Source organism: Aphelocoma coerulescens, chromosome 14 (genome assembly GCF_041296385.1).
Source record: "Aphelocoma coerulescens isolate FSJ_1873_10779 chromosome 14, UR_Acoe_1.0, whole genome shotgun sequence".
Lineage (NCBI taxonomy): Eukaryota > Metazoa > Chordata > Aves > Passeriformes > Corvidae > Aphelocoma > Aphelocoma coerulescens.
Window position 1 is genome coordinate 1,313,125 of NC_091028.1, and position 18,404 is coordinate 1,331,528.

Genomic DNA, 18,404 nt, shown 5'->3' on the forward strand with positions numbered 1-18,404 from the left:
GGGGTTCCACCACCCTGTGGAGGTGATGCCTTGGCGTGCCCAAGCTTATCTTATCAGAGCAATGAAGCCCAGAGGAGCATTTTTCACTTGTACTTTGCTCCCACACGTGTGATCTGTGTGTTAATGGAACGCTGCTTGGCGTGGAAAGCATCCCAGTAAACACTCCTGGGAAAGAGGAGGCCAGCCCTTGGAATCGGGGCTGGTTTGGGGGATGGATGAGGGAATGCTACGCACCGAGCCACAAGAAGGACAAGTGATATGCAGTCAGCAGCAGTCGTCTTTACTATGGACCACAGGAGATCAGAAAAGTAACCTTGTTAACAGGAGACCTAGTGGCTAACAAAATGTCATGCTGGAGGACGTACAAGAGAAGCACAATCACCAGAACAAAACGGCACCCAGGGGGACGGGGAAGCCCAGGGGGTTGCAGGAGATGCCCTATAGCAAACCTCTAGTGTGGTACTGACACGTCTGCGAGTGCAGGGGGCTGGCTGCATGGGTTTCTTTAGCCTTGGACACAAGTCAGAGGATCTTCACCTTTACCCAGCTCCAGTGGCTCTGGCACAATGATTATTGATGTTTTTTCAGAATAAAAATACTAATAGAATTTTGTTCCAAGAACTGTGTGCAAGAATCGTTTCTCCAGGTGCAGTGAAAGGAGGGCAGATAGGAAAACACCCTTCCCAGGGTTGTCCTGGCGGCTTGTGCCCTCTCCTCACTGACACCACAGCCCTCCCCAGCAATCCTCTGTGGCTTTGCCTTCAGTGAATCCCAAACAAGGTTCTTCAGAAAAAAAAAGAAAGGGGAAAAAAAAAAATGTATTGCTGCTTCTTCTTGTAATATTTTTTCCTCTCTCTCTCTCCCCCCTCTTTCTCCTTAAAAATGTTTACTTTCAAAAATTCCATTCCTGCAGAGATTCCTCCTGAGCTCTGAGGTCTCCGCACTCCACCCTCCTCTTCTCCAGTCAGAAAAACTGAGTCTCGATGTCTCTTTGGTTAAAAAAAAAATTTAAAAAATAGCACAAACAAATAACACACAACCCAGTATGATCCCATTCCACCCCGCGGACGCCTGATGAGAGGGTGTCTGTGGAAGGAGGAAGCATCAGAGACGAGCTGTCTGCTCTCTGCAAGCCGAGGTCTCCGTGCCATCCCGTGGGCTCTCCTCCTCTCATACGGTGGTCGCCGGCCCGTACTGGAGCAGCAGCGGGGACGTCTCCTTGATGCGGACGTAGAACCGGCCCTCGGGCTGGCTGGTGTGGAGGGACAGAGGCAGGAAGTCATCGGGGAGCCACCGCTCGCTCTCGTCGGCACAGAACACCAGTCCGAAGTGCTCCAGCTGCTCCTCGCCGTAGCAGACGGCGGCCGAGCCGCCCAGCACGTCCCGTGAGATGCTGTTCATCTCCAGCACCACCAACTTCACCACCTCCCTGGCGGGCGTCTGGCCAGTGATGTGCAGCTGTGGAGAGAGAGAGGCGGGAGAAATGGATGGTAAGGGGGAGGAATGAGCAGGACCAGGCGTGGAGGAATGGTGAGGATGGAGGAACAGCTGCCCCAGTGGTGCCCCTGAGCAGGTGGCAGCAGCCTGGCACAGAGGCATGGGCACATCACACGGAGGGAATGCCCAGGGAGTGTCCCAGCGTGCCAGGACTGCTCTCCTGCCTCCACTGCTCTCTTCAAGACCTTGCCACTCAACCCCTGCATGTGTCACCTACAGCTCCACTCGCTGTCCCACCACCTCACCACCTGTAGCTGGAGAGGGACAGTCCCTGTCCTACTCCTGGCACCATGGAGGGATCTGTGTGAAGTCCCTCTTGTGAGCAGGGTCCAGACCCTCAGACCAGCTGGACCACAACAGCTCTGCCAAACTAGAACAGGAACCTCTTTGGAACGTGGCACTAAATTTCATCCTGTGCAGAAGCTTGGGGTTCTCCCACCAACAGCTACCCTTGCCCTCCGCTTCCCTGGGGACAGCCCTCTGAATCCCAAATCCTCTCAAGAAAATGAGCTCATCAGGGCCCTGGGCTGCTAACGCCAGGAGCTGCTGCTTGGCTTCAAAGGCCCAAAGGCAGGACATCCATCCTCGCCCAGGCAAGGCAGCGTTTCCCTTGGCACATCTGTGAGGGCTTGCGGAGCGCCAGGAGCGCTGCCCCGGCAGGGTGGTCCCAGCCCTGGGCCCACGTGAGCGCTGCCAGCCCTGAACAGCCATGGCAGGGCTCAGCTGATTTACACCAGCCGAGGAGCCGTGCCTTTGAACTCGCCTTTCTTCAAGGAGAACATCGTAAAACGCTTTCAAGCAGGCGTGTCCAGAGCTTTGCAACTTCAAAAGCTGCGTGGGCAGCCCGCCAAGAACCCGAGGGCTGTGCTTCAGCTCCATAGAAATCCATGGGCATTCCTCAAATGGAAAATAATCCTGCGAGGCAGAGTTGTCTCTGCTAGGATGTCCTGGCGGGTGCAGAGACAACTGGCTATCAAACCTCCCCAGCAATAAACCAATCAGCCTGTTGGCTCTGTTCTTCCTCTGCCATTCCTTTAGGGTCGCTTTCAACCCAAACCAGTCCATGATTTAATGATTTTCTGCTCCATCATCCTCAGTCCTGGGCACCAGGAATGTCTCGGAAGAGAAATTTCAACAGGGGAAGGATCTCCATGCCTAGGACCAAAGGAAGCCACAAAGCCAGAGGGGGACCTGCCCAAGATGTGTGTCCTGGGGGATGCCTTCCATGGGGGATCCCACCTGGAGTAGGTGTGAGTGATCAGAGCTGGGGGCTCAGCCCTCGGCAGCAAGGCCCTCATGGAGAGGAGTCAGGTCACACCTCAGCTCCAGCTGAGCCCGAAGGAGCGTGGAAGGAGCTCTGCCTGCTCCTCCATCTGGAACTGGCGTGGCTTCTGCCACTGGAGTTGCCACAGGCTGGAGACAAAAGGCTCCTGCTCTCCCTTCGCTAACAGGGAAGGCTGGAGCAGGGAGCACACACCCGGGAAGGGGGGGCTGTAGGAGGACCATGGCCAGGGCAGGGGTGGCGGCTGAATTTTGGCTGGGAAGGATGATGTGTTTGAACACCAGCCCATGGCAAGGGAAACCCACAAACGTGTCCTTTGCTCTGCCTGCCCACACTGGCTGGCACCAACCTACTGTCACCTGCTGAGCCACAGACCAAGAGCTGAACTTTGGCACCACTGCCTTGCCCCCAAAACCTGCTACGTGTGGCCCTGGCTCGCTCCTTCTGCAGCAGCGGCTGTCACCCCTCCACACACACCCTGTCCTGCCAGGAGCCCCATCACTACAGCAGGGACAGAGGGAGTCAGGGCAAGAGTGCTGTGGGTCTCCAAGGGACCTCGCCCCTGGGACGGTGGAGGATGGGGAGGGCAGTACCAGGTGTGGGGCACACGAGCCCTGCTGCCTATGCCCCCATCCTGCCAGCCCCATCCCTCTGGGCATGACAGAGGGCTCTGCCACCCGTTACAGCCTCCGGTACCTTGACACTGGTCTCTTTGGAGAGTCCCGTTTCGTACTGAGGGCAGACCCTCAAGGTGACAGAGCCCAGCTTCTTCCCTTGATCGCCCAAGCCCCCGGGCTGCTCTGGCTGCTGCTCTGGCAAGTTCTGAGTCCACTCATCCGAGCGCGTCCGGCAGACGGGCTCGGAGCCCTGTCCGCCCTGGCGGCGCTCAGGGCTGGGCGTTGAGCCAGTCCCCAGCCTGAGCTGGCCGCAGTGGCCCGCGGTCCTGCTCTCTGTCGGGGAGCTGTCCACGGAGCCGGGGCAGGACTTTCTCGGGGCGGGGCAGTGGGGCTTGGGGAAGTCCAGGCTGCTGGTCCGGACACAGTACGCCTGCCGCTTCTCCGTGATGCGCAGCAGCTCAATCTGCCGGCTGGGCAGGACAAAGTCGCTGTCGTAGAGCTCGGGCGGTGGCCGGGGCTCCTCTGGCGGTGGCGGCACTGGGGGTGGGGTCTTGAGCTCGTGGCTCTGCAGGACATCCGGGGCACTGTCCCGCAGGGTGCGGGAGACCCTCCGGCTGCAGCACTCGGGCCCCGAGGAGGAGGAGTACACCAGGTCGAGCTCCTTCGGGCTCTGCGCCCGGCTGGAGTCGTAGTCGCTGTCGGTGGCCAGGAACACCTCCGAGGAGCCTTCCTCATCCGACAGCCCATGCGAGTCTGCGAGGGGTGACAGAAGCAAAGAGGGGCTCAGCCTGAGCGTGGGCAACCCCGGCTGAGGTGGAATCCAAGGAAGCCTCTGAGGTTTGCCCCTTTGTCCCACCCCTGAGCTGCGCTAGCCACAGCACAGGCGGAGCGGGTCCTGCCCGCTGAGACTCGCCGCCCTGCCCGTGCTCCCGGCTCCAGCCCTGCCGGCACCTCGGGTGCAGCCACCCCTGACCCACCGAGCACGGGCAACCCCTGAGCCCGCCGGGCACAGCCAGGAGCCGGGCACAGCCAGGAGCCGGGCACAGCCGGGTCCTTACCAGAGTTGAGCTTGCGGCTGGTCTCTGGTGAGGGCACCGGGGACGGAAGGTAGTCAAGGTGGGACGAGGAGGATCGGGTTTTCTCCTTCATTGGCCCCCCGGCCTCGCTGAGGAAGCCGCTGAGAGAGACCCCACAGGAGGGCTGCTTGTAGCGGGCGTGCTGCAGGGCATCCATGATCCAGCGCATCTCTCGCCAGATCTCCTCCATTTGCTGCCAACAGAGGAAACGGAGGAGCCCTTTCACACAGCAAACGACAGCAGCAAGAGAGTGCCATGGCAAAACACGGACTCTGTACACACACAGAGCTTTGGGGGGAATCCCTGAGCCAGGAAATGCAGAGGAAGTGCTCTCAGGTAGGGGGAGGATGCAGCTGCTGGTTCAGCAGGACCTGCCTGCGGTGCTGCGACAGGGGCAGTGTGGGATGCTCTTTTGCAAGGCCATTCCAAAATGCACTTGCAGGCCCTTTTCTAGCAAGGAGAGCACGTGCAGAGCAGGAGCCTTTGGCTCTCTCCTCAGGATTTTTAATGTGATCATTGCAGTAAGAAGTTGCTAGATAAAGCAACTGCAGCCTGGAGAAGAGAAGGCTCCAGGCAGAGCTGAGAGCCCCTTCCAGGGCCTAAAGGAGCATCAGGAGGGCTGGAAGGGGATGAGGGACAGGGCCCTGGAGGGACAGGACAAGGGGGAATGGCTTCCCACTGCCAGAGGACAGGGCTAGATGGGATATTGGGAAAGGAATTCCTGGCTGTGAGGATGGGGAGGCCCTGGCACAGGGTGCCCAGAGAAGCTGTGGCTGCCCCTGCATCCCTGGCAGTGTCCAAGGCCAGGCTGAACAGGTCTTGGAGCAGTCTGGGCTAGTGGAATGTGGAACTGAATGAGGTTTAATGTCTGTTCCAACCCAAACCATTCCATGACTCTATGAAAGCCCAGCCTGCTGCTGCCCATCAGCCACACCAGAGAAACCCCCCAGGGCCACCGAGGCCAGGGAACAGCCCTGGTGCAGATGCTGCTGCTCACTGTCCTGGCAGGTGTGGGGCACTGTTGAGCCTGGCTCCCACCCCATACCTGGATGTAGTCCTGAACCTGCTGGTGCCTCTGCTTGGCGGTGGAGAGCTCAGCATCGGAGAAAGCCTCCCTGAGGCTCTGCTGGGAGAGGAGAGACTCCAGCTCCAGCAGGGCAGACACCTGGCAGTACTGCGTGATGAACTCCCGGTCGTACGTGAAGAAGTGGACTGGGGAGAGGAAACAAGGGGGGGGATGGAAACCATGAGGTCCCAGGCTGTGGGTGCCCTACAGGCTCCTCCCTATGACTCAAGATGTGGAGGCAACACTGTGCATTAGTCCACCTGGACAGCCCTCTGTACACCCCTAATCCCCTCCTCTACAGGGAGTGAGGGAATTCCAGCCCAGCCCACTGCCCAGCTCTCAGGAGGCCTCAGAGGACAAGGGGACCAGCAAGGTTTGGTTTTGGCATTCCCTCTCCTCACCCAGCTCGAAGATCTGCAGCGGCAGTGTGAGGAAGCCGGAGCGAGGGGTGTAGGGGTTGTTCTGGCCCGGAGCAGTGCAGACATCGTCTGATGGAGGCAGCAGCAGCAGGAAGGAGACCTGATCCCCAAAATCCAGCACCTCTTGGCTGTACAGACGGAAGTCTTTGGCCTGCAAGAAGACAGTGCAGGTAACAGCTGCACACATCACCTGGTGGGTCCTCTGCCCAGCCCTCATGCACAGAGGAGTCGTCAGGGACCACCTGCAGCCAGGGGACACTGCAGCCTCAGCACACAACCAGAGGCTCCTTGCTTTTGGCATAATCTGCATAATCTCATCACTTCTTCTCTGATTTTTCCTAAAAGTCTCAAAACTTCTGGTCAAAGTCACCATGGCAGGGTGTCAGAGAAGTGCCACCAGCAATGGTTCAGTGATGCACAGGGAGGTGCCCTCCCGGCTGCCCAGCCAGAAGCACATGCCTGTCATTGGGGATGGTGGGTTCCTTCCCAGCAGATACCTGGCATGGTGGAAGAAGGTTTCTCCTCATGCAGTCTGGCTCCAGGGGCTGCAGCTCCAGCCCAGCACTGGCCAGGGACCAGCCTGCGTTGGAGGGGCAGAGCTGGGCTGGTCTCGTGCTGCCCAGGACCAGAGCACGTGGCAGCAGTAACAAACTCAGATTCACCGTTGTTGCTTTGGGGGTACCGTGTGGGAAGGACAAACAGCTCCTGTGGACACTGCCCCTGGGCCAGCAGACCCAACACTCACCTTCTGCTTGCACAGGACTAAAATCTGGGTGCTCCAGCCCCACAAGGAGGGCTGGGCATGCAGTTTCCTGCCTGCTGCAACCACCAGCACCGTGCTCACAGCCCCGTCCCCTCCCTCCGCCCCAGACCTTGGCTCCTGCCTCTACCTCTTGCAACGGGATGTTCACCAGGGTCATCAGCTCCTTGATGGCCACTTGGAGCTCCTGAAACAGGGGGTTCTGGGATGTGTCAGCCTCTGGCTCTGTGGGAACAGGCTCCTCCACACTGGCCATCTTCTGCAGCCACTCCCACTCCTCCCTGGAGAAGGTCAGAGACAGACAGGTGAAGGAGGGAGCAGCTCAGGTGGATGTGGACACAATCTCTCTGAGAACTGTGTTTGCTTGGCTGCTCCTCTCCCAGACAGTGCAGCATCCCCAGGGATGTGGGAGAGGTGGAGGTAGAGAGAGAACTTGGTTTGCTCCAGGCTGAATCAGAATCACAGAATATCCTGAGCTGGATGGGACCCACAAGGACTGTCGAGTTCAGCTCCTGACCCCACACTGGACACCTTAACAATCCCACCCTGTGCCTGAGAGCATTGCATGGCAGGGATAAGAGGGAATGTTGTGCTGCTGCTGAAGCGGGAGGTGTTGGGTGCTGCTAGCCTGGGTGGGGCACAGCAGCCTGGCTGCCCCAGCTGAGCAGCCCTGCAAATCCCACCTGGAGATGTTGGGGTTGGAGCGAATCTTGACGTGGCACAGGATGTTGGGGAGCCGCTCTGGCACCAGCACTCGGATCTGATCCACGGCGCTGCAGAGCTTCAAGTAGCCCAGGTAGAGGCCCGGGGAGAGGGCATGGCTGCTCCGCTGGTGGTAAGCCAGCTTGTCCTGGGGACAAAGGCACTGCTGGACTGAGCCACTCCTCACAGCAGGGCTCGCGCTGATGCCGCGGCACAGCCAGTCCGGCTGGAGAAGGGGAGCGGCACAGGGAGAGAAACTGGCGCTGCCAGGGTGAATCTGGCACCAGCCTGATGCCTCCCCTTGAAACAACAGGATTTTTGGAGGCTTGCTGAGCTCTGCTCCCCCTCTGCTGTGACCTTTCCAGGATGGGGTGGAGCAGGGAGCACTGGTGGTTCCCAGGGGAGCGCGCTGCAATCCCTGCCCCACAGCACCAAGACACACCTGGACGGAGATGAGCAGCGTGTCCAGAGCAGTGGGCTCCTCCGGGGAGGACACGGACTTGCGGCTGGTCTGCAGCTTGCAGATGGGAACCCAGCGCACGCTCTCGAAGGTCTGGTTGGTCTTCACCTCCTTCAGGGTGACGATGAGGATGTTGCCCTGTTTGTCTTTGATGGGCTCGAAGAAGACCTGCCCCAGGTCCTGGATGCCCAGCAGCCCCTGTGCGACGGGGTGGGAAGGCAGGAGAATGCAGAGGGTCAGGGGACATTCCGGAGGCAGAGTGGGTCTGCGCAGCTGGGATGTGCCTGCAGCTGCCTGCTGGAAACCAATCTGCCCAGCAAAGCACCCTGATGGTCCCCAGCCCCTCTGCATGGGACTGCCATGGCACCCAGCACCTCATTGCCCCACGGCCGGCGTCCTGCCAGGGAGGATGAGGCAGGGACCCACGGCCATGGCCAGCAGGTCCTGGGTTTATCCTGGCTGTGCTACATCCGTGTGCTGCTCCCAAGGGAGCTCAGCCTCCAGCGCCCCACTTAAAGTGTTTGCTCCCCACCCAGGCCGACCCTCACCTGCATCTGCGAGATGGCCAGCAGCATCTTGAAGCGCGTCTGCAGGATGCAGGAGCAGGAGGACTGGGACACGGTGACACACTGCCGCAGCCACAGGATCTCGTCCCACATACAGGACACCTGCACACACCACAGAGTCAGCGCTGCTGCTGCTGCTGGGCCACGCCAGAGGGTTCTGGGGAAATGGTTTGCCTCTCTGTTTGAGTTGGGTTAGGGATGTGTGCGGGCATGCAGCACCTCTCAGCAGGGCTGCAAATAAAGGCACTGAGATGCCTCCGGAGCCTGCACCCGAGGGCAGCCCTGAGCCACGGCCACTCACACCTTCTTCATCTAGGGCTGAAGCCTGAGGTTTGAATACAAGTTGGCCAAGGTGGGGAGGCAGAAGAAAGCACTCTCCATCAGCAGATAAGGACCACCCAGCAAACTATTTTGGCCCTGAGCTGCCCACATGCCCTTTCCCTAAGTCTGCTGACAGTGCAGGCGCTGGCAGCAGCTCCCTGTGCACCCTCCGGAGAAGGCAGAGGTGCCATGGCAGGATGCTGGGGGGAAGCAGCTCAACAGCCACCGACATCCCTGTGGAGAGACAGTGCCCACCCACCCTGGCACACAGCCTGCCCAGTGCAGCACCGCTCTGTCACCCATCTTTGGGCTTCTAGGGATTGGGATGAAATGCCATTCCCTGGAAGTTTCCTGGTCTGTGCTGAACCCCAGCAAGCAGCAAGTCCATGGGCTGCCTGCACTGCCAAGCCCCTGTGTCTGGGCTGGAGGGGCGGCAGTGATGCCTGATGCCTTCTGGGTGACCCTAGCACTCCTGGCCCTCTGCCCAAGCACAGGGTCCCTCGGCCACCCACCTTGGTGAACCAGAGGAAATCCTGCATGAGCAGGCAGGAGTAGGTGTCATCAATTTCCACCACAGGGATCTGGTCTTCATGGGTCACCAGGATGTTGTCGTCCTTGTAGAAGATGGCTGTCAAGTAGAGGCCCCTGCATGGAGGGAGGACAGCCTTCAGTGTCACCCCCAGCTGCCAGCTCCATCTCCTAAAGGATCTCCCTCCTGAGGGAAGAGGAGACGCCCTGCCCCAGGTCTCCACTCCTCTCCAACAGCCCGTGGCAGGCGAGGCTTGTGGCTGGTACGGGAGCAGGAGCAGGAACCCAACATGTCGCAGCAGACACCATGGCCACTGATGCTGCAGCACGTGGCACAGAGGTGGGGCCACGCTGTGCAGGGGACACTCTGGGTCTGGACAAGCTGGGGTGTCAGGTGACCCTCAGAGGTGGCGCAGGGATCTGAGCACCAGCACAGCTTGGCCAGTCCAAATGGAGACACCAAGAGAACCTTTGATCTCTGGGCCATGGGACTCATCTCCACCAGCTCACTCCTGGTGCAGACCCCACTCTGAGCACCCCCAGCCCCCAATGTGCAGGCCCAGCTCTCAGGCTGGGCAGCACTGCTGGGACGGGCTCTCACCAACCCTGTGCACCAGCCTCTCACCGCTTCAGTGTCTTGAGAAACTTGCTGCCAGGGTGGAAGAGGTGCTTGAGGCTCTTGGAGACCGAATGCTTTCTGCTCTGGGGCTGGTTCTTGCAGGGCTCTGTGGAGCAGAGAGCAGAGGATGCTGCAGTAGGAGATGAAGAGCTGATGCCAACCGGTTGGGAAGGCTCTGCCAAGGTCCCACTGCCTGAGCTGTGTCCCTGCTCTGCTCATCCATGGCACAGACCTACTCTTGCACCACCCCAGCTCCATGGATCCCACCACAGCCCTGGGGGACTCAGCTGCACCCCCCCAGCCTCCCTGGAGCACCGTGCTGTGGGCTCACCGTGGCAAATGCAGTGCTGGTGGACAGTCTTCACCTGGCCCAGCAGATGGTCCAGAGCTTCAGCCTGTCCCCTCCGGCGCGGCGCCCGGCCGTCGTACTCCCGCCAGTCTGTGGGGGACAGACCAGCGTCACCCCCGGCACCCTGGGGGAAAAGGGCCTCCCATCCCCTCCTCCCACATCATCTGGGCATGGCAGCAGCTGTAGGTGCTGGGCACCTCTGGGTGTGCTGGCAGATCCCCAGTTTTGTGCCACTCTTCCCAGGAACAGCGAGCTCAGCACAGCCCCCTGTGCCCACCGGCCTCCCCACAGTGTGGCAGGGGCACAGCAGGGGGAAGGAACAAGGTTCTGTCTGTTGCTGCTGAAACTTCACTGGCCTTAAAAAATAAAATTCTTTCCAGTCTCTTCCTCCAGGTCTTCCCCAGTTCCTCCAGATGAGCGCTGGGAGCTGGGCTTACCTCAACAAACACATAAATAAACTCCTGCCAGCTCCACCCGCTGTGGGATGGCAGCAGGACCATGAGCAGGGCCGGGGAGGTGCCGGCTCTTCTCCCTCAACTTTGTATTAATTGCTTCAAACACCCCCTGTGTCCTGCCCGCTGCTGTTTTCCATGGAAAGTTCAGCTCTGTTAACTTTGGCTAGAACTTGCCGCTATTTTTAGTAGCTTTAAAAACACCCAGGGAGGTGCCTGACTATATTCTGCTAGGCCAGGGAGGGATCTCTACTGAAGGGAGAAATAGTAGTGGCAATAAAAATAAATAAACCCCACTCCTGTCTGATTCACTTCAGCCACACTCAATTGATGCCACCTGGATCTTGGTCACAGGGAATGTGGCCTGTGTGAGGCGGCAAATGGGCTTTAAAGTGGGTGCAAACATGACAGGGACATGATAAAGCCAGGGTAGTGGACTGCTGTGCCCCTGCTGTGTGCATTCCTAGACATGCAAATGGATTTTTGGTGATTTCAGTGCTCTGTGGATCTGCAGCCAGAGCTGTGCTTGGTGCTGCATGTCTCTGACCCGTCACTGTTCAGCCCCACCTGTCCCCGGTGCCCTCACTGCTCCCTGGGTGGCTGCAGCATGCTGGTACAGGATGTGCTTCCATGGCCTGGTCCTTGGGACAAGCAGTCCTTGGGCTGCTCCTTACTCGTTCCCAGCACTAATCCCATGGGACACCACACAGGCACCTGTTTTGGGACTGGTGACAAGTGGCAGAGGCCATTCTAGAGCCCCCTCAGTCCTGAACTTCACCCTTCGGGCTGCTCCTTCCAGCCCAGTCCTCCTGGCCCTTCTCCACGCAGCACCCCAGGGTGCCTTGTGTGACATTGGGTGGCTGTTTCCTGACACTTTTCCTGAGGCCAGCATGGGGAGGAGAGTGCTGACAGCCCAGAACTGGTCTCTGCTGGGGCTCGTGACCCCCATCCCAGCTCGATGCCAGGGAATGCAGGTGCTTGGGTCTGGATGGGAGAGACCATGTGGTGGCACAGAGTGGGAGGCCACTGCCACCCAGGACCGGGCCACTCTGAGTCCTGGCTCTGAGCCACGTCCTGGCTTCCTCCTTGGGATGGGCTGATCCAGGTGGCCTGAAATGGCTCAGCCTTTCCCAGGTGGCAGGGATAATGCAAGGCTGAAAAATCCCTATTTGGCAAAGCACCTGTTGGCTGGAGGCAGCATCCCAGACCCCCAGGCACAGCCTCCCTGCCTGGCCTGAGCCTCCAAACTCTGCCTTGGCCCTGGGTCCCCTCACTCCCATCCCAGCAGTGAGAGGGACCCCCGGATGGCACAGGGAGCTGCCCTGTCCCCCCCTGCCCTGTGCTGGCTCCCATGGGGGTGTTCCTGGGGGTACTCACTGGAAGGGATGGCGAAGGGGGGTGTGGAGGCTTGCGGGGGACCCCAGCCCTTCATGTTGTAGGCAGACACCCGGACGTGGCACGCCGTGCCCTGCAAGGAGAGCAGCACACTCAGCACACCCCTGCCTCCCCTGGCTTGGCAGGCAAGGCAAGGAGGATTCACCCAGCCCCCTGCTCCAGGACACCACGAGGAGCACTAAACTGGGAGCCCACAGCCCGGGTCACTGGCTCTCACGTCCCCTCCTGTACCCAGTCCTTGCTATCAGACACGAGGGAATCCCTGTGGCCCTGCTGGGTGGGTTTGGGGCACACAGAGGAAGGACTGGACATTGCAAATGCCCCTTGCCAGAGATGCTCCAGCCCGAAAGACTCAGTGCTGCTGTAGATTGGGGTGCTGGCGATCCCCTGGCATGTGTAAGGATCCGGCCCGTGGAGACAGGGAGCTGGCCCAGCACTGTCAAGGGCTTGTAGCACAGTGACAGTGATTAAAGCCTCTGATTAAAGCCCAGTCAAGCTGCCAGATGTTGCCAGGCCTCCAGGCACTCATGGAGGTGACAGGAGCCTGTGAAGCAGCTCTGAGAGTGTGATTGATGGGCTCGGAGCAGCTCCTTGCAGCGACGCAGCTCCGGGCTCTGCTCGAGCCCCTCCTGCGGGCAGCTCGGCGCTGACAGCGCTCCTGAGCTCTGCACTGCTGCCATGCCTGAGCCCCTCGCTCCTCCCCAAGGCTGCTCTCTGCTCCTCCAGTCGGTGGTCCCTGCCTGCCTACCCCTGGTAAGGGTGACCCCATTTATCCCAGCGTGTGCCCGCGTTCCCACCCTGAGCTCCATCCCACCGCTGGCCCAGGGGACAGCTGACAGGCAGCATGGCTCTTGTGGTTCTCAGGGAGATAAAACAGCAGGGAGCCACAGTTCCACCAGCCATGACCTTGCCGAGCTCCCGAAGATGGAGATGGGGCTGGTCCCCCCTCTCGGTGACATCGGGGCTGGGGCGAGGGGTTGGACTGTGCAGGTGGCAGAGGAATGAGCCACTGATTTATTGCCCAGGAAGAGCCTGGGTGGAGACAGGAGTGGGGTGGGGGACGGAGGATAAATCAGGCATTGGGTGAATGGGCCCATTCTGCCTGTCACTGCCGAGTCCCCAGGCACCCTGGCAGGGACGTCCCCCGCTGTCAGTGGCTGCGGCCGTGCAGGGACAGACAGATGCCTCTCCCAGCCCCACGCTCTTGGCTCTGCCCAGGCTGTGCCCATGGCACGCAGCGTGGCACAATCCTATTGTTCCTGCTCAGAATGATCGTAGAAACAAAGAATCATTAAAGTTGGAAAAGGCGTCTAAGATCACTGAGTCCAACCACTGCCAAGGCCACCACTAAACCATGTCCCCAAGTGCCAAATACACGTCTTTCGAACACTTTTAGGGATGATGACTCCCCCACTGCCACGGGCAGCCTGCGCCAGCTCCTGATCCCCTCCCCATGGGCTGCACTATGGCCTGTGGCTTTTCCCAGCTGTGGGCTCTCCCCACCGAGCCCTGCCCGCTGTGGGCACCCTGGCACTCACCGACACCAGCCCCTGGATGGTGAAGTGCAGGTCCTTCAGCTTGTCGATCACAGCTTCTCCCAGCAGGGGCGAGAAGGTTGGGGAGCAGCTCCACTCCACTGCAAGGAGAGAGACCCCCAAGGTGCCATGTGGCCCTGGAGTGGGGACAGGCCACCAGGGCTGGGGCAGCATGTCACAGGCAGCAGCTGCAGGGGGACTGCAGACAGCACAGCAGCTGGAGGCAGCGGAGTGAAGGCAGGGGAAAAGGTGATGCATAGTGGGGGGAACGCCATGGGGAGCTGCTGTCCTCACCAAGCCATGTCAGATGGGGTCAGGACCTTTAACTGGTGTCTCAGAAGTGGAGGATGGAAGAAATTCTTCCAGAAGGCAAAAATATCTGGTTTAAGTGGGTGAGGGGTGCAGGACAACAAAGTCCACCCAATGTGCAGGATGAAGGGGCAGCCAACAAGCGACACCCCAAGGTTTGCCTTGGTGCATGATGATGTTTGGCCTAGCTCAGAGAATTTGGGTGATTGGCAGGCTGTCCAGCAGCCCTGGCTTCTTCTGTGCTCCAGCATAAAACTGGCCTGACTGGGGCTTGGCAGCACCGCCCATGGCACTGTTGTGTTGCCACGGGGTGCAAGGCACCTGCTGTGGCTGTGTGACCCTGCCCTGCTGTGGGGATCCTGGTCCTTACCTTTGTACTTGGTGACAACAGCTGAGTTGACGCTCAGGGGCTCCCAGAAGGTCACCTGCAACGAGGAGCTGCTGGCCACAGAGAGGTGGACGCTGCTGGGGGCATCTGGCACTCCTGGGGACAGAGAGTGCAGGGACTGCTACAGCGAGGACGGTCGCTCTGAACCCCCCTGTGTCTCTCTTGGGCCTCTCCCCGGTCCCAGGAACATACCCCCCGAGTGGAACATGTTCTCCCCTCCATGCACCCATACTGCGAGCCCTGGCCACAGGGTGCAGGGACCCTCTGATGGGTGCTGGTGCCACGCACAGCCCCACTCCTTCCCCCGGTGCAGGGGCAGCCCCCCGGCCCCAGCCCTCCTGCGGTCACTCACGGGCATGCTCAAACCCTGCCTTCATGCGCTTGTACAGCCGGAACCGCCACTCCCAGGCCTTGAGCTGCTTCTCCTTCTCGGAGCAGTCAGCGTTGGGCGCCTCGTTCACCACCTGTGCCATCAGCTCGTTGACGCGCTGCTCCGCTTCCCGCACCAGCGTGGAGAGGTGCAGCGAGCGGCTTTCCAGGCTCACGACTGTGGGCGGGCGGGCATGGCCGTAGGGCCCAGGAGGCGAGGGAGGAGAAGGTGGTTAGGGCAAGCTCTGCCTCCGCTGGCAATGAATCCCCACCCTGCGCCCCCATCCTCCCCTGCATGTCCTAGTCCCGGGGTGCACTCGAATGCACGGTTCCCCTCGAGCCCTGCTGCAGCCTGCCCCAGTCTCCCAGAGCCCAGTGATCGCCTCCCCACCTGCACCCAACGCCTGTGGTGTCCCACTGCACCACGCTGGACACCCAGGTGATGGGCACGGCACAGCTCCCTGTCCCAACTCACAGTGGGGGCTCTCCTTCGCTCCTGCCTGCAGCAGGGCCCTGGCGATGGGAGCATTGTTGGTCATGATGGCGATGTCCAGGGGCAGGAGCCCCTCGCTGTTGGGGGTGTTGAGGTCCAGCTCCTCAGGGCTGTAGTGCTTCAGCAGCTCCTGCACCCTGTCAAGGTCCTGCAGCTCCACGGCCTCAAAGAGGGCGGCATTGCTCTGGAACTGGGTGAAAAGAGAAACGCAGCTGGGCTGAAACAAAGCATGGGGCATGAAAAGACAAACAAAGCATGGGGCACCCTCCTCCATCCTACCAAACACCCTGGACCCTCACTAGCACCCCATGAACCCAATCAGGGAGAGGGTGCCCTCATCCCAAAGGCTTGGGAGCATCAGCTCTTTGCAGACACATCTGGATGATGCCAAGCCAACACCTGGACCACCTCCAACTCAACTCGCCACGGCTTCACTTAACACATTCATGTGCTCCAACCCAGGTTCCAGCATCACCCACACAGGGACCCTCCGTCCCCATCTGGAGGGAGCCAGCAGGCACTGACCAGGTAGGACTTGCGGAGCTTCTCCTTCTCGCCCCGTCCCACCAGGCTGCCCTCGTCGAAGGAGGTGTAGTTGACGCGGAATTTCCCGGACAGGTTTCGGTAGAGCCTCTTGGCCGCGTTTGGTGAGGAAGGGCCCGGCGGCTTCCTGGCCTGCGCCAGCTGCAGGTCCCGCATCTGCTGCGTCATTTTAGGGGAGGATGACCTGGGAAAAAGCCAGGAGAGAAATGAGGCATGGAGAAAGTGGAAAATGTGCCAGAAAGGCAGAGGCACATCTGTATTGTCGGGACCAAGAGCAGAGCTCTCCTGGGCAGCATCCATGTGAGCGGCTGCAAGGTGGATGCCGGTGCCAGCAATGCCCTGACCCATCTGTTTTCAGCTGAGGCAGATCTGTTCCTCCTCCTCACCCCTGCTGCTGGCCCTGCAGGTGCACCAAGGGGCTTGTATGATCCCTGCAGGTAAGACATTTCCTTCCAGACACAAGCTGGGATGCCCAAAACGACCTCAGGCTGCTCAGCTCTACAGCTGGTCTGGATCCATCTCACCAGGGCAATATCTCCACATGCCCAGTCTCCACCATCCAGCTCCTACAGAGATGGGCTGCCCCATCTGGGCATGCCCACACCCTCAGAGTGCAGTGGAGGCCGCAGGGGCCGGCAGCCCCCAGCCCCGTGCTGGGTGAGTGCTGTCCATCACTGTTGGGATAGCCTTGTGTACCCTCTCCACACCCACCCTTCCACAGGAACCCGTGTCCTGCACTTACCACCATCCCTCAGCCCTCTTTGGCACATGACTTTTCTTGGGACTGTTATCCCAGTGAAGGGCACCCTCTGGAAGTGAAGTGGGAGCAGGGAACAGATGAAAGGCCATTTCTAATGGCATCTGGACAATGCCAGGTCCTGATGGGGACCATTGACCTCAGTCTTCTGGTCACCAAGAGATCCAGGCTTCACAGCTGCTCCTTACCTTCTCCATCCATTAACCTACAAAATCTTTTCTCCTCTCTGATTATAGAATCTCAGACTGGTTTGGGTTGGAAGGGACCTTGAAGACCATCTAGTTCCAATGCCCTGCCACTGGGATGGGATTTTGATTCTTATTTTCAATATCTACAAGTCACAAGGAGAGCTGGTGTCTTTTCTGGGGCTCCCCAGAGTGGGAGCTGTCCCTCTCCTTGCAGCCAGGACCCTCCTGCCTCCATCAAGACCTCATCCCACCAGACAAGGTCCCCTGCTTTGGTGTGAGCGTGGCCTTGTTGCTGTGTGAGGCTTTTGCCCATGAGTCATCCCCTACAGCACGGAGGGTTTCCGCTGTGTCAAACATCTGATCCCCTTCTTGCCAGAGCTCTGGCGCAGTTCCCAGGGGAGCACCAGGTCTGAGGAGCATTTAGCACGGCTACACTCCACACGGTTTCTCTCCGTTTTGACCCCATCCCCCTGTGTACAAGGTCAGATATTTAGGGGCAAGGTCTTCCCCCACCGCTTTATTGGTTAAATATCAAGTGTGATGGAAGCATGGCATTTGGCTGGAGGTCGTGCCAAAGCACTCCAGCGAGGCTGTGCCTGTGGTAAGGATGTTTACAAAGCCATTATGGTGGGACAGGATATTAATGACCCCCTCGCTCGGCGCTCTTTGTAGTCCTCATTTCAGATGAGGCACAGTGGGCTGCAGGAGGACTTTAATGATTTTACCTTTTATTACTGTGATATTTAAGAGTGGAAAATGCTGCGGAGGTTGGCTCCTGGCAATCATTCATCTCACCAGCTCCAGCCTGTGGATTTAGAGGTCTCCAGTGTGGCCCAAGCCACGGTGTCAAGTTGCTGCCCTGGGTTGCTCCAGGAATGGACATTATCTGAACACGGGGCTTCATGGATCAGACTGAGCAGCAACCACACCAACCTAAGGCCCATTTGAGAAAGCAGACAGGTGTTTTGTCACTTCAGGTGGCAAAATACCTCCGAGCAGCCATGTGGGAGTGGGTGAGTTTTGAGCAGCAGAGTCCTACTGGTCCTGGTGGGGAGGAAGGGATCAGCACCCAGGAGGGTGTCACCATGGTGGGAGAGACCTGCACAACACAAGGAAGGGCTGGAAAACCAGTCCTGTGGTCTCCAGGACACGGAGTCCTCACCCTGAGCACACCATGCATCCTCGTGGACAGGGAGCAGCTCCTGGCATGGCCTCTCCGAGGGCTCCTTGTGCCAAGGGCTCGCACACAGCACACGCAGCCTTCTACAGAGGGCAGGTACAGGACCCCAGAGGGCACAGGGGTGGAACAGCAGCACAGCTCTGCTGCCACTGGTGCACAGAGATGAGAGAAAAGCTACCTGTGGCCTGAGCAGGCAGAGCTGTTCTGGCAGGAACAGACAGGAAGGCAGCTCCTGACCCTCTGGCAAAGCCCGAGATGCAAAGCACCCCCTGGCATATTTGGGAAAGAGAACTGGCTGAGAGGTTCTCCAGCAAAACCTTGCCCTTTTTCTTGTGTTTAAGAGCTCCCTGCTGCCCAAGTCCTCCTCTGTCCGCCTCCAGCTGCTGCTCAGAGGTGAGGGTGGTTCTTTCAGCAGGCTCATCAACAAGATGCATAAATTCCACTGCAGCTCCCCTTCTTCCAAGGAGGCAACAATGCTCTCCCACACGGAATGCTCTTCGCTCTACGGGAGCTGGAGCAGACCCTGCTGTAAC

At 59.4% G+C, this 18,404-nt stretch overlaps 1 protein-coding gene across 3 annotated transcripts in view; it reads right to left on the reverse strand.

Annotated features, from left to right (window-relative positions):
- Positions 1–259: 259 nt before the first annotated feature.
- Positions 260–18,404, reverse strand: part of LOC138118858 (ankyrin repeat and fibronectin type-III domain-containing protein 1-like) — a 248,658-nt gene continuing 230,513 nt past the window's right edge. For all 3 annotated transcript variants that reach the window (XM_069030132.1, XM_069030134.1, XM_069030135.1), the window contains 18 exons: positions 15,729–15,930; positions 15,186–15,393; positions 14,694–14,888; positions 14,324–14,437; positions 13,648–13,745; positions 12,092–12,182; positions 10,245–10,352; positions 9,920–10,019; positions 9,279–9,411; positions 8,428–8,547; positions 7,862–8,077; positions 7,401–7,567; positions 6,848–6,998; positions 5,940–6,108; positions 5,518–5,684; positions 4,455–4,665; positions 3,476–4,149; positions 260–1,458 (listed from right to left, as the gene is read on the reverse strand). In XM_069030132.1, coding sequence (XP_068886233.1) covers positions 1,171–1,458; positions 3,476–4,149; positions 4,455–4,665; positions 5,518–5,684; positions 5,940–6,108; positions 6,848–6,998; positions 7,401–7,567; positions 7,862–8,077; positions 8,428–8,547; positions 9,279–9,411; positions 9,920–10,019; positions 10,245–10,352; positions 12,092–12,182; positions 13,648–13,745; positions 14,324–14,437; positions 14,694–14,888; positions 15,186–15,393; positions 15,729–15,930 — 3,412 coding nt within the window. In that variant the 3' untranslated portion in view covers positions 260–1,170. The remainder of the gene's footprint in view (positions 1,459–3,475; positions 4,150–4,454; positions 4,666–5,517; positions 5,685–5,939; positions 6,109–6,847; positions 6,999–7,400; positions 7,568–7,861; positions 8,078–8,427; positions 8,548–9,278; positions 9,412–9,919; positions 10,020–10,244; positions 10,353–12,091; positions 12,183–13,647; positions 13,746–14,323; positions 14,438–14,693; positions 14,889–15,185; positions 15,394–15,728; positions 15,931–18,404) is intronic.